The 15,757-nt window shown below is 32.3% G+C and overlaps 1 protein-coding gene across 2 annotated transcripts in view; it reads left to right on the forward strand.

The window, feature by feature from the left end:
- Positions 1-15,757, forward strand: part of LOC145276705 (zinc finger ZZ-type and EF-hand domain-containing protein 1-like) — a 156,518-nt gene that overhangs the window by 92,463 nt on the left and 48,298 nt on the right. For both annotated transcript variants that reach the window (XM_080127901.1, XM_080127902.1), the window contains exons 33-40: positions 482-595; positions 3,957-4,000; positions 4,926-5,120; positions 5,957-6,084; positions 8,964-9,040; positions 12,296-12,377; positions 12,893-13,005; positions 14,885-15,020. In XM_080127901.1, the coding sequence (XP_079984027.1) occupies positions 482-595; positions 3,957-4,000; positions 4,926-5,120; positions 5,957-6,084; positions 8,964-9,040; positions 12,296-12,377; positions 12,893-13,005; positions 14,885-15,020 (889 nt within the window). The remainder of the gene's footprint in view (positions 1-481; positions 596-3,956; positions 4,001-4,925; positions 5,121-5,956; positions 6,085-8,963; positions 9,041-12,295; positions 12,378-12,892; positions 13,006-14,884; positions 15,021-15,757) is intronic.

Here is a 15,757-nt window from a genome sequence, read left to right on the forward strand (position 1 = left end):
TAAGCCCACGGATATTTGTGAATGCGAGCCTCAAGGGAGGAGGCAAGTTGAATTTGTTTGTCCCTAATCCTGGTTTGGGAGGATTTATGTTGGGAGTATTTATGTTGGGAGCTGTATAAGTGCAGTAGGTTTTTCTGAACACATTCCATGAAAGTACTTGTAAAAACCAGTATAGGGATCCAACTCTGCAGTGATGTGGCAGGAACTGTAACATCATAGACAGTGTGTGATCTGTGAGGTTAGTAATTAATTTTGTGCCCTGTCTAAAACTTATAAGAACAGATGCAAATATTTTTTAATTGGTATTTAATGACGACGCAGATGATTGGCACAAAATCTGAAGAAAAAGAGGCTGCGGCACAATTGGTTTCAAGTAAAAAAACAAAAAAAGTGGACAAAGTATATTTTGATAATTTTTGATTTTGTCTTAAATTGAATTCTTCTTTCCTAAATTATTTTTTTTTGTTTTCTTCTTGAAAAGATTCCATTGCAATGTGTGCGAAGCTTACATCACGGGAACTCACATTTGGTGCCAAGAGTGCGATTGCCATTTATGTCTTGGATGTTACAAAACTATACAACATTTTTCTCCAATGTAAGTATTTTTTCATAACATTTTTCTCTTTTATCAAAAGCCTAACTTATTTCTCTGTTGATGATTGTGTATTTTTTGTTGAAGAATAAAATGAAAGTAATATAAAAAATTAGAATTACTCACTAGTTCGACGGTAAAAATGAAATTAAGTTAAATAGAAAAAAATAACATAAAAATGTCTATAATAATAATGCTTTTGTATTATAATTATATTAATTTCCATGGAATACTGACTTTATTATATAAATGGCAGTTGTCTGCATGTATGTATGTTCCTATATCCAGCTAAAAGTAAAAAACTACAAAATAAAGACTCTAAATATATATATATATATATATATATATGAATGACAGCTGTCTCCGTGTGTGTCTGTGTGTCTGTCAAGCTAGAGAGGAATGGGTTGGGCGGGGGAGAAAGTAGGGTTTATGAGAAGGATGAAGAGGAAGGAAAGAGAGAAAAGTAGTTAGTTTTTAATATGCATTTTTTGCTCTACGCAACGACGATAAGTAGCCCTGATAGTAACAAATGAAAGTGCAAATGTTATCTGAATTTCAACTAATTTTCGGTGGAAGACATTTGTTTGAGACAAATTATAGGCCAGACGATGCTCTTACTGAAGCTGAACCAGTGTTTTTATTGTGACAACATCTCTAGGTGTTTGCCCACTTAGGCCGATGGATCACTTGATCTGCTCTCTTGGGTCTTTTAAAATTTTGTTTTTCTCACAAAAAGATAGAATTTTCTGTGGGTTCTGTGCCCTGTTGACCAACTCAGTTCAACTTCTGTTGGAGAAAAACAAGGATGAATTCTAATTGCTTTGAGATGGAGATACATGATTTATATGATATACTTATAGTGCCATTTTAAGTGACTGCTAGTTTCAAATTTAGTATCCCAAACTAATTTCTTTATTTTTTAAATTTTTTTAATAGAAATTGTTCTACACAAGGCACAAAACCACTTGATGTAAGAAACTAAAAAAAAAATACTACTCTAAATTCAAAAACTTGCAAATGATATGTGTTAAATGGAATAGATTCTGACCTAGAAAACAGCAGTTCTTTCCTCTTTGTCAGAAACATTGCTCATGTAATATGATGATTAAAGAACAAAATAAGGCAAGTGAGAGTTATGAGGATGCTGAAAGTAAACTCTAGATCCACTTTCTCCTCTCTTCATAAAACGTTTGTTCTAAAGAAGTACAAGAACTCAAATGTGGGGAAAGTATATTTGGATGGTGAAGCTATTGAGGTTGTTGAGAAGTTTTGGAGCACAGGGGTTGTAAGAATTAGCAGTGGATGGAGTAAGTTACGGGAATATATGTCACTAGCAGTTCAGCCCGGCTTTGCTCGAGGACCTATGTACTGTTCATAACTTTATGTGGATATATATATATATTAAAAAGTTTGACTCATGTCCAGGTAACCTACATCTAACATTTCAAATGTTTAGACCCAAAATTGGCAGAGGAGTTTGGTAGAGTCTGCAAAGGTCAACTATGTAAACTTTGACCTCTTGGCAGCCAAATTTTCACCCCAAAACTGATTAAAAAGCTTGTTGAATACCCTTTATGTAAAATTTTAAATGTTTAGACCCAAAATTTGCTGAATAGTTTGCTAGAGACCGCAAATGTCAAATCTTTGGAACTTTGACCTCTTGGCAGCCAAATTTTTGGCCAAAATCCAATTAAAAAGCTTGTCCTATGTCTGAATACACTTTATGTAAAATTTGAAATGTTTAGATCAAAAATTGGCTGAGTAATTTGGTAGAGATTACGAGGTCAAATTTTTTAAAACTTTGACCCCTTAATATTTACTGTTTTCAGCTCAAATCAAATTAAAAAGTTTGATCCATGTCCAAGTAATCTACATCTAAAATTTCAAGTGTTTAGAGCCAAAAAGAGTTTGGTAGAGTTTTCAAAAGTCAAATCGTTGAACTTTGACCCCTTGACAGCCAAATTTCTGGACGAAAACTGATTAAAAAGATTTTCCCAAATCTCAATACCCCTTATGTCAAATATCGAATCTGTAAACTGAAAACTGACAAAGTAGTTTGGTAGGGAAATGTACACACACATACAATTTCACTTTTATAGATACATAAAGATTACTAACCAGCAGAGCATTACTACTATCAACTAATTGAAGAGTGTATCAGACATATGTATCTGGTGCGATTGGGAATGCAACCTGGTCAATGACAGGTGGGGACATGTTGTATGGAGAGAAATCCCTCCAGTGTATCATTCTCAGATTATTTCTCTCCATGCAGCATGTCTTCAAGCCTCATTGGTCAGGAGATGTCTAATCAACTCTTACCTTAATTGACAGTAATAACACCCTGCTGTTTAGTAGTGGCAGAAGTTCCCTGAACATTACTCCATCCATTCCTAATTCTTGCAATCACACCGACACCTTCTCCATCCTGTGTTCCAATGGTAACAAAATGTTTTTGACAACCTAAAGTTTCACCATCCAAATATATTTTATTTACATCTGAGTTTTCATCTATATATTTTTTATTTTATTTTTTTTTTTTTACACAGTGGTCACCGCTTATCAAGGCCCGGAAGCCACTCAGGGATAAGGGTTATTGCAAGTACATTACATTAGTGTGGAGATTTGATGAAGTGTTTACTTAAGGGGGCGGTTCATTAAGAATTTGTTAACGTTGGACTTGAAGACATCCAAGTTGTAGTCAGGTGGGAAGCAGGCAGATGGAACAGAGTTCCACAGGCGTGCAGTTTTGTTCATGGAATCCACGTTTTGTTCATTTGTTTGAATATTTTTATTTGATGGAAGGTGGGGGGTACACATCTTGTCTAACTTATAAAATCTCCTGTCAACATGTTTGCATTGTTTATTTAACCAAATGTTTGATGCCGTCATTATTAGCATTGCTTCATAATTTCACTCCTGCTTTAAACCTGGTTTCTCTTTTAACATTGCTTCTATAACATAGAACAAGCCGAAAGAATACTTACCATTGCCCGTGATTGAATGAGCAATCCTATGTCTAATTGCATACACCTCATAACGCTAAATTCTTCATCTATGTATAAACTTGATAGCAACTGCTACCATCTATGTTAATACTTACCACTTTTGTATGTAGATACAAATTCTTTTGTCACACTCCGCAACCAACTGTAGCCATCTACACGTAGACATAGGAGGAGACAATAAGAGAAAAAAAAAAAATGAACACCTTGATATACAAGAGAGTAGGAAAGTTTAAAAGTAAAAAATTAAAACATATTTTATTTGATGAATCCTGACATAGTAGTAATAACAGTAATTTTGATATTATAACCAAAATAGTGACAGGTGAGAATTGTATTTTTAATTTTTTTATTTTCAGGCACAAAGATGATCATACAGTGAAGAGGATCCCCCGTATCAAATGTAATTATTTATGGATTATCTCCTCCTTTCTATTTTCTTACCCCTTTTTATCTTTCTCTTTCCTTGTTTTTATCTCTCTCTCCCCCTGTTAATATTCACCCCAGTTTCTGTTTATATCTGCTTCCCCCATTTCCTGTTTCTCCTTCCTCTGATTTTTTTTATTACCTCCCTCCTTCCCATTTCTTATTATTTCTCCTTTGCATTTATCTTCCCCTCCTCTTTGTTTTATCCAGGTATATTACTCGTCCAAATAAAATCATGAAAAAGTATATTAAAATTGATGATATTAATTTTATCTTAAGAATTTAGTTGTATTCATTTGTTATCCTTTGATTCTTTAATTTCATATAAAAAAAGTTTCTCTGTAAGTTTTACAAAATTTTATTGACAATAGTTCAAAATATCAAGTTTTATCAGTTACTTAGCACATTTTTTGCGTTAATTTTTCTCACCAATTCTTGGTTTTTAGATCCATTATTTTCTACCAGTTTTTAGATCCTTTATATTTTACTACTTTTTAACATTCATTTTTTTCTTAGCTGTTTTTAAAATTCAGTAATTTCTATGAGATTTTAAGATTCATTTTTTCGTCATTTCTTGTGATTTTTGAGTTAATCTTCAAAATGAATCAAAATTAGGGCTGCTTAGAGACCACATTTCTGTCAACATATTTATTTTCCTAACAAAGTTTTTTTTTCTCTTTTTGTTTAGCAACTTTTCAATATCTTCAAAAGTTGTTCTAGTTATATGGTGTTAATGTTGTCATTGGTTCATATTAAATAATCAATTAAAATTAAAATTTAAAAAAAACTGTATATAATTGTAAATTTTTAAACAAAAAAAAAGAAATTCTTTTCATTTGTAAATATTGCTTTTTCTTTTAAATCCATTGTTAAGTGACTTTAATAATTTTCTTTGGTTAAAGCCAAATCAATTGCCATCGAGACATACATCCAGAAACATTCATGGCTGCTGTATGTTTCATTGTGTCTACAACTGAACAGAATGGCTTCCAGAGAAGACAGCAGCATGGATAACCGGTACCACCCATTGGCGTTTGAACTACACAACAAAGCTATTAACATGGTCCTCGATGATCTTTTAAATGGACTTAATGAAAGTAAGTTCAGCATCACTTGTCATTTTTTATACAACTAGTCACATTTCTCATCATTTATATATCAGTATTCAACTCATTCCATTTATTTTTTAAAAAATAATTGATGACTGTAGAAGAGAAGCCAAGTCAGTTTTGATTTTAAATGTCAAATTTTCAGATCTTGAAAATAGATCTCATTTGCCAAATATAATGCACAAAAATATCTATAATCTAGGAATTATATAATATTAATTCATATATAATTACGAGAAATTAAAAAACTAAATAATGATGTGTGTTTGTGTTTTTTTCCAAAATAAATTATTTATCTTAAAGAATAAACAAACTTTTGACTTATAAAAATATCTTCATCAGGCTTGACTTTTTTAAAAAAATTTTTCTTATGTGTCATGTTGAAATTAGTATAAATTCCAAAAATTACGAAGGATGATGGAGTAGAATATGTGCTGAATGTATTTTTAGTAAAAAGTACTCTACATATTGTTTTAAAATAGAGGACCCTTAATTTAAGTTACTTTAGGGGGATAAGTCAGTTTGCCATACAGAATTAATTGCATAACTCTACCACACTAAAATGTAAAATAAAACTCGATAATTCAATAAATTCTATTTTTACTTGGAATTAGTTTTCTACTAAATCATTTTTTGTAACTTTTGGAATTTATACTGATTTCGACATATACATATGTAATGTTTCCAACTGAAATGCGTTAGTTTAAAAATCACTAATCTACACAAGCCCCAATTTTGAATCTAATCCACCATAGTTAAGGGGAGACAACTGTAATTTTCGTTTCTTTCTGCGGAGCCAACTTGTGTTTTCTGTTTAATTTCAGGTCAGCTGAATTTCCTTGGAGACCCTCGTTTGATTGATTGCTGTGATGAACAACTTTTCACTAGTCATTTACAATTTAAGATTTTTTCTTTGCTTGGCATGCTCATTCAAGAAGACAGCAAAGAAATGGTAAGACAGCTTCCCATCATTCAGGGCGGCATATCGCACCTTTTTGTATAAAATTTTAATCCATCATACGTCTTCCTTTGTTGTTGTTTTAAGATTTTACATGTAAAATTTATGCTTTTTTACAATGAAAAAAGATACACATCATACAATCAAAGCTACTTCTATAGTTTTTTCTTTTTTTACAAGGGAATCACCATTATCAAGGTCTGAAAGCCACTTAAGGATAAGGGTTAATGAGTGTAAGATGATTGGTGAGACAATATCGTAGTGACCAGTAGTGGTGGAAATTGGGTAGTATTAAGGAGGCGGCTCAATAAATTCTGGCTTATATTGGACTTAATGAGAACTAGTTAGCTAAAAAACATGCCCTCAGCACAGGCGGGCATTCTAGGAAAAAAAAAACTTTGTGGAATTTGCATTTATATTTAGGCGCAGATAGAGAATAGAAATTGTTGACAATTGTTGTAGATTGACGAGTATTTGTTGTGAAAGATAAAAGATTGAAGCTCAGTCGAGCAATTGCCATGAAAATAACGATAGTAGAGATAGATTTGCAACGTCTCTTCTGTGAGAAAGTGGTTATAGCGAGGAAAGAAAGGACATGAACTAAGTTTCGAAGCCGGTTTTGAACAGGAAAGGATGCTCTGAGCTGTTTCTTCCCCAGACGAGTAAATTTTATTTTGCTGAGTTATGTTGAGGATATGCGTTGCATGGAGAGAAATGAGAATGATGGATGTGTAATTTGAGTCTTAAAGACAGGCTTAGATCTGATTAGCTCAGCGGGCGATTAAATCTGGATGGTATAGGGAGATGGCATGATGGATAAAGTACTTGGAAATTCAAAATGGCGTAATAAAAGATGGAATAAAAGCAACTAAATAAATAAAGCAACTCCTCTTCCAAATTTCAGATTTTGTAATCATGTATGTCCAAATGCATTTTATTTTCTTTTAATGGATTCTTAGTTGGTATTTCTTCTGACGAGTTAAGGCAGAATAGATTCATTGATTGATATTAAGTGAATGATTTTGCGCTAACAAACAGTAGCTATCAAGAATTGTGAATATCAACATAATTAAAGGAATAAATTGTAAGATGGTCAACATCATGAAATTTGGAATATAGACTTTTGTCATTTGTTTATTATTACTAATATATATATATATATATATATATATATTTATTACTACCGACGTTTTGTTACTATTTGTCTATGTTATCTATTATTTAAAATTTGTACTAGAATTATTTGTAAGGATTCGTGGCACAGTGGATAAAATACTTAGTGAAATGTAGTTGTAAAAGTTACATTCACTGAGATTGAAGGTTCAATCCTCAGTGTAGGTGATCCAGAAATACAATTGCAAATTACTTGGAACTTCAACCCAGTCATGGCTGATGGAATGAAAGCATGGATTAAATAAAGAATTTGATTTGAAATTCTGTGCAGATTCCCAAGTTCGACAAGATACACCTGAAAAAGATCGGAGGTTACATTGACCAAAACGTTAAGTCCAAAGAATCCAAATGAATAATCAATTCTCATCTCAAAAGTTCAAAACCCTATAATTTAAGTTTAGTTTGATTCAAGGGCACCACATAAATCACACAAATTTTTTTTTTTTTTTTTAAATAAATGTCAGTTACATAATGTATATAGGCATGGCCATGGGATTGATATCTAATGAAGTAGTATATGTCCTTGCCCCAAACAAAGAAAGCCATAAGATTTTTATGTTTGTCTCAAGAAGTTGAAGGAGATGATAGATCTTTGCCTTCTGGTTAACTCCTCTTTCAAGTCATCCAAACATTGTAAATAAAGCAAGGACTTCCTTAGTTCTCATTTAGTACCACTTCTGCAAACTTACTCCTGAAATATTTATCCCACTTTGTCTTTCTTGTCAAGCTGCTATTAAAGTATGGTGTCTAGGCCTTTGTTTCATATTTAATTTGTGATTTCCGGCACCTGGAGAATTCAACCATTGACTGCTCAAATGATGCAGTGGCTGATGGGATCTACCCTATGAAAACTGAATTGAGAAGCTGGACCTTTTCTACCTTGAGCACCAATCTTTATGTAGTGATTTTGTTTGGCCATTTTGATCTTGTTTGAGACGTACTATTCTCTCCTTCTTCAGAAAGAAGTTTGCTCTAGCATTACTAGAACCCCACCCCCCATTTTCATCTAACCAATTAGGATCTATGAACCTTTTTTTTTTTTTTTTTACTTGGGCATCACCACTTATCAAGGCCCTAAGGCCACTCAAAGATAAGGGTTAATAAATGTAAGGTGATAGTGTAGTAACTGTTAATGGTGTAAATTGATTAGAATTTGATTATTTATGAAGACATCTCAACAAGGTGTTGTTTACATTGGATTTAAAGGCTACTATATTGTATTCAGCCGAGAAGCAGGCCAGCGGAACAGTGTTCCACAGGTGAGCAGTTTTGTGAAAGAAACTTTGTTCATGGAATCTGTTTAGATTTAGGCACTGATAGAGAGTGGGAGAAATCGTTTATAGTGGTTGTAGCTACTTGAGTATTTTTTTTGTGGAAGTTTGGCAAGAGAGAACCATACATTGGAATTCAGTCAAGCACTTGCCATGAAAATAGTCCTGGAATAGTCTTCTGCAAGATATAGCAAATACACCAATGATGAAGCAATTTAAAATGGAATTGCCCATATGCCAGGCCACTGTGTCCTCATCTGTGTAGATTTATATCCTGCCCCTGTTTTCCTCTGTGATAACTGTTTTATTTTTTGCCAAATTATTGAATTAAATGCAATCTCTACTATATTGTATTAATTTGTCATGTACTTAAACTGCATTTTACTGTTAGTATAATATGTAAATCTTGTTTTCTTATTTATTTTTCAGAATTCTTTTGACATGTACAAATGCATCAGTGAAGAGACATTCCATCACTTTCTCAAAGTCATGTTTCAAATTTCTAGGTATGTAGCATAATTAAAACTACAGGCTTGAATGATTGCCGGATTAGTAGTAAAAATTGACCTTGGTAAATGGAAGTGACAAAACCATGTGATTTCTAGAGAAGGGATTTTTTTTTTCTTTTTTTTTTTTGAGAATGCATATCATATTGGAGATTAATTTGACAAAATCATGTTTTAATTTCTAAGTGTGTGCATATATAAATAAATGATAAAAGTCTATATTCCAAATTTCAAGATGTTGACCATCTTACTGTTTATTCCTTTAAGTACGTTAAAATGCTCAATTTGTGACAGCCTCTGTTTCATAGTGCAAAATATTCATGTAATTATGCCAATCAATGAATTTATTCTGCCCTTAACTCATCATTTGTATATGCTCTGTAATTGCATAGAGCTTTATAAATTAAAGGATTGATATAAATAAAAGGTGAAATATAATTGAATAAACATATTTTCCCATATATTATATATTTTATATTATTGGGGAAGTGGTATTATCCACTGGAGAGCCATGTTTTTAACAGCTGTCCTGTTTTTAAATCTCTGAAAAAGGTACATGGTAAGCAGCTGAGGATCCCTATTTTCTATTTACAGAATTTTAGTTTATAATTGAAGACTTAAGAAATCAGCTTATGCTAAGTCTATTTCTATTTAACAATTTTAGTTAAGGCTTTTTTCTTTTCTTTTCATCCTTATGTAAATGAATTCTCTTTTGTAAACTTTTTAGAAGTCGGATTATGTAGGTGCTTAGTCTGTGGTAGGTTAAATTTAGTTTTTTTTTCATGGAATTTAAACTGCATTCTTTATATATATGTATTTTTTTTACATTTTTTTACTCAAAGCTTCTTCAGACTATAAATATATAGTAAAATAAAATAAATCTTTTGCCTTTAAATGTGTGTGTGTGTATATATATATATATATATATATACACAACATTTAAAGGCAAAAGATTTATTTTATTTTACTTTTTCAAAAAATAAAAAATAAATCCAAATATTTCAGTTGTAGTCCGACTTTCATCAGTGAATGAGACAATTTAAAAAAAAATTTCTTGATTGTCAGTTAAACGCAAATTCCAACAACTGTTGGCATGTGTGTAATTTCATAAATTAATATTTCTACATTTTTAAAACACTGTGATTATGAAAATATTAAATACATTTAAAAAGCAAATTTCGGTACCAAAGATTTATTTTACTTTTTTTTTTCCAAAAATGGAAAATAAATCCATGTTATGTTTTAATATCGGCCATGTCGTTAAAATGAAGAAATATATGTGTATATTTGATGATGGTGGCGTGATTCTACACAATAGATATATTGTTTAATTGTTTATATTCCAATACATGGATCTTAATCCTTTACCGCCAAATTGTACTTTCAAATCACCTGTCAAAAAAAATAGGAAATGTTTATTACTCTTATGGCATGTTAGCCTAACTGGTCTTCAAAGTACAGGTTAATGCCTGGTTCAACAAATGAATGAGGAGTTTATGTTCGTGCATCAGTTGCACACTAACTTCCGTAATGTGTGAGTTTCATGATTAAAACATTTATTTATTGCATAAAATATTTTGGTGGGAAAGGGTTAATAGTCAGAATTTTTCTCGCATTTCAATATCACCAAAGTAGATTTTATTTCAGTTTTATTTAATACTAGCAGGACCTGTTAACTGGCATTGCCTGGTGTTAATATGCACCCCCTCCCTAACTCCCCGCGTACAAAATTAAAGTAGTTCTTTTGTTGTAGCCCAACCAGGAACCTTCTCATGTTTAGAACAGCTTTCAAGATGGACACCACCAACCTCTGTCTTAAGAACGGCTTTCAGAATAAACACCCCCTTTTGTGAGTGGGGGAGTAGTTGGTCATTTTATGTATTTTTGACAATATATTTCACAGCAAATTAGGTTTGTGATGTATTTTTATTTACACATAATTAAAAGTATCTAAAGTAAGCAAACTACAATTGTATTTTGGTTTGTCACCTGCATGGGTTTATAAACATTTTAAGCAAAACATTCAATATTAGTTATTTGCTTTGTGAGCCACAAAAAAGTGTAAAAATTAAGCAAACCCCTATGGAAAAGTGCAAATAGCATGCAGTACCGTGTCGAGCAAATGAAAAGAAAAAATAAAAATTTACCGGCAACTCCAAGACGCGAACACAGAATGCTAAGTGGAAAAGAGGGCAAATTAAAAGTAAACATCTCTGCCGGATCGGGCACAATAAATTATCACTTTAATTGGTTTCAAATTAACCGTTATAACATGTGAATGAATTAGTGACCTAAAGAAAAGTGTAACACGGTTGATCTCTCTCTATCCCACTCTCTGTATCTCTCTATCTCTAACTGTTTCTCTGTCCCAGTGAGTGGAATTAGAAGCAGTTTCATGGAGCTGTGTATTGTTTTGAGTGCCTGTTGAATAAATATAATAACATCAGCAACGATTTAATTTAATCAGAAAAGTGCAGAAATGCAAAGTTAATGTAGCTAATTAATAAATAGTAAATGTAGTACGAAAGGTTCATATAGAAACAAATGGATATGGAAAAAAATGGTGCATGTTTATAAGTGTCGAATCATTCATTTAATGGTGGAAGAAGCAAATAACAGAATTTTAGAATGTCTACTGAGCAGTCAATCAGATGGGCCGGATTTCAGGAAGGGAGAAATTATCTATAATTAGGATTATGTGAAAGTTATGGGAAGTGTATGTCTGAATAATAAGTTAAGAGTGGTTATAACCCAGTAAAGTAGGAACATGTAGGAATGGTGCCGGTGTCAAGTGGGAGTGATGGAAGTACAGGAAAGGGAGAGAGGGAAATAGGAACTACTTCCTCTGAAGATGGTGAGATTGTGATCATGTCGTTCCTTGGAACAAACATATTTTAATATAACGCCTAAATGTGTATATAATAGTGTGATAAAGTTACATAAGGCAGTGCCTAATAGAGTAGACATAATAAATTTGTATGTGGCATCTGTTGTTGTAAACCTACAGTATTTTTGGTTCAGAAGGGGGAAACTGCGCCGCTTTTATTATATATAGATGTGTGATAATGTTACAGGTTTCAGCCATTAGACTATAATTACAAGCAAAGCATAGTATTTGTTCTAATACTACACTTTATCTTTTTTGTTCCTTGATCAGTGATTGAGAATTCCTTCTAGACTGAAGCAATTTTTATTTTTGTCCTGTTGCCTTTTCAGTCATGCTCTGCTATTTTTCGTTTTTTTTTTTTTTTGCAGCAACAAAACTATGTACGATGATACAACAAAATCAATGGCGATGGGTCTGCTTGGACGTTTGCTTACGAGAAGTACGCTTCAGGTAAACATTTTTAGAATTGCCATCAATGGGAGGTTTTTCCCCAAACTCTATTTTGTTTTTTTGATTTACTTTCTTCAGGTCTTTTTCACCTCAAATAAGGCATATTGCAGCTTGGAACGTAAGGGATCATGTTTAACAGAGTACTGTGGGGAGTTGAACAGCAAGATGTCTATTCACATTGCATTAAAACTTTTCTAGGTCAGTACAATGATAGAAGCAAGAAACAGGGAGGGAATTCTAAAGTCTAGCCGTACGAGGGATGAAACTATTAGAGTAGAAGGCTATTACAAAAAAAATGCAGTGTAGTGGGCATGTGTAAGAAAGTTTAGAATTTTAAGATACAAGAGAAAAAGCGTTATTAAAAGAAAAAAGGCATTACACAAATATTTCAGCATAAGGGACTTAAATGTTTGAATGAAAATAATTGCAAAGTTTTATTTAATGAGTGAAAATCATTGTTTTCAGTTATCCAATTGAAAATCTAATACATGTTTTTTTTCTTTTTAAAACTCAAGTGTGCAGATAAAGCTACGTTATCAATTGAAGAAACAGTCAGTGAAAATTTAAATGAACCTGGAGAAAAAGCTGTGAATTTCTTACTCGTGTGGGGTGGTAATTGTTTTGAAAAGTGAGTATCACCATTATCATCATCTGTGTTGATTATTTATGTTTTGCTATGACAAAATGCAATTCTTTGACCGCCTCAAGGAATTTATACAGTCCATCAGGTCTCTCAAAATGTTGTTTTAGGGCAAATATACAATTTCTAATCATAAAAACTTTATTTTTTATTATATTTTTCTGTCAAAGAATGAGAAAAAGCACGTCCTAGGTGCTAAGCCTCAAATAAATGAATTATCAACATATCCACTATTTTTTTAAATAACTTTAAACAACTTTTTGCCCATCAAGGAAGTCAATTGCTTGATCTGAAAAGGAGTTATGACTCTGGTGACATCAACTATTTTCCTCCACAGGGCACCTTTAAAGTAAATTGCTCTCCTTACTCATAAACCCTTCTTTTCAATATTGACCAGAGATGTTCAATGAGGTTAAGATCTGGAGAACACGGTAGCCAGGTCATTAGGGTTTCTTCAACCTAGTCCATAGATTCAAGGAAGGCTGCAGTCGCCATACGAGAATGGGATGGTGCATTGTTAGGCATAAAAATTATCTGAAAGTGACGTGACAATGATAGGTCATCAAGCCATGGCGACAAACAATTATCCAAAAAGACTGTTTATGCATTGCTGGTAAGCTTTACACCGTCTGGTACTCTGAATCGTCCAACCAACTTATTCCGAATGATACCCGCCTAAAACATGATGCCTCCACCTCCTTGTTGGCGATGAACTCTGTAAGGGATCAGAGTTTCATTTGGGTTCCAAACTTTGGCCCATCCATCAGGACCATCAAGAGTAGCACAGGCGTCATCCGTAAGCAGGACACATTGGAAATCCATTTTCATGTAAAACTGTGCTTAAGCCATTTGTTTTTCCATATGTTGTTTGCTCAATGGAGGCCTTGGAAGAGGTTTGATGTTCCTTGCCATTTCATTCAACACATTGTATCAGACTTGCCTGGATCTTAGAGCGATTTCAACTCATGAAAAATGGAAGCACTACTGCTGTTTGGGTTTCGGTTGACTGGCCTATGAATTTTCCAAATATCATGATCTGAAAAGTTTCTCCTGGTGCCCTTATCCTTTCTGGATTTGGTGTTGGGTTTGTTTAAAAATGAAGCCAAGGTTCTTGTATTCCTTTCCAGCTCCGTGGTTAAATCTTTGATGGACAATCCTTCTGAGTGTCCAGCAACAATCTTTTGCTTTTTGATAACCTTCAATTTTCTGTTTTTTGCCATTGTAAGAGATCTACAATAAAGCGATAGATAGTATAAATTCCTTGATAAAGAATAAAATAGTTATAAATTTGTGAATATCACATAAATTTGAATAAAATTTTGGGAAATAACTAATCTTAAAGCAGTCCTTTAATGGTACAATTTTTATTTTTTTGTGACGTATATTTAGTGAAATATTGATATTTTACTAATCTGCAATAAAGCAATTGACACAGTTTATATATTTAAAAGAAAAGATTCTCAAAAGTTTATTTTCAAATGTCGGCTTGTTTTATTATTATTATTACTGTATTACACTCTCTCTTCTAGTCTATGGCTATAATTTTATTTTCTATACTCCCTCCACCTTCATATATAGGAAATATTTTCCCTTCATTCAATCCTGGGCCTTTTGCTAGGAAAAAAATTGTATCTGTTCAGATACTTCACGTCATTTTTTTTATCCCCCGACAAAGGGGGGGATTGGACCTAATAATTCACTCCCATTTGTCCGTTGGCACTTTTCTCAATAACCACACTTTGGATTTTTTAAAAAATTTGCACAAACATTAGTAATAGTGAAGGTAAATTTTTCACTCATGTAGGAGGATACAACATACTCGGCTTTTTTTTTTTTTTTGTTATGAAATGTATTTTTTGTGTTACAGAGGAAACATTGAGTGGGCTTGTTCAATTGCTAAAACGATCCACAAACTCGATGTCAAAAACCATTGGAATGCTGTCATTACTAATTACATTCATGAATGCATCCGGCCAATTGTTGATAGCGTTGTCTCTTTGCCAGTAAGTCTTATTATTTCTGTTTAACTTTTTTGAATTTATCATCATCACATCAAGCATTGCGCATGGCGGAAACAAAGATGACAATGAAATAAATTCCAAAAGCTGAATTTCATAAATGAGTGCAAAAATGTATCAAATGACCAATAATTAAAAACTAATGTTTTTAATTATTGTAACTAACTGCCATTGCTTAGAAGTCTTTTTATTTTCATAATCATTTTCCCATTCTTTTTCTTTTTTTATTTTTTTACTATGTCATTTGTTTTTCATCTTATAAAATTTATTTTTTAAATACGATTTTGAAAGTTAGATTTAATTATTACAGCATTGTTTAGTCATTAAGTTATTAATTGAACCAATTTTTATTTATAAAACTAGAACTTTAAACTAATGATATTTTAGTTTCTATTTATTGATATTAATAATTTACCAAACTTTTAATACATGATGATTTGCTAAAAATCTTAAAGCCAGAAATGACTTCAAAATTTTACAGACTTAAAAATTTTTGAAAATACCAAAGGTCACAAAATAATGCTTTTTGTTGTGGTTCCGTAAGGATCTGCAAGAAAAACATGATTCTGTAATTAATATAAGCAAAGTATATTGAACAGAAAAGTAAATGCAACAAATGATGAGTGTGACGCTAAGGCAGTCTGTCATGAGTGCAAGACTTGTGTGTTAATGCTGAGAGAGATATTCTCCCAGTCTTTATAATAAGTAAAAGAGTTCATTAT

Source organism: Euprymna scolopes, chromosome 5 (genome assembly GCF_053919585.1).
Source record: "Euprymna scolopes isolate OS-2025 chromosome 5, ASM5391958v1, whole genome shotgun sequence".
In the NCBI taxonomy this organism is placed as follows: Eukaryota; Metazoa; Mollusca; class Cephalopoda; order Sepiida; family Sepiolidae; genus Euprymna; species Euprymna scolopes.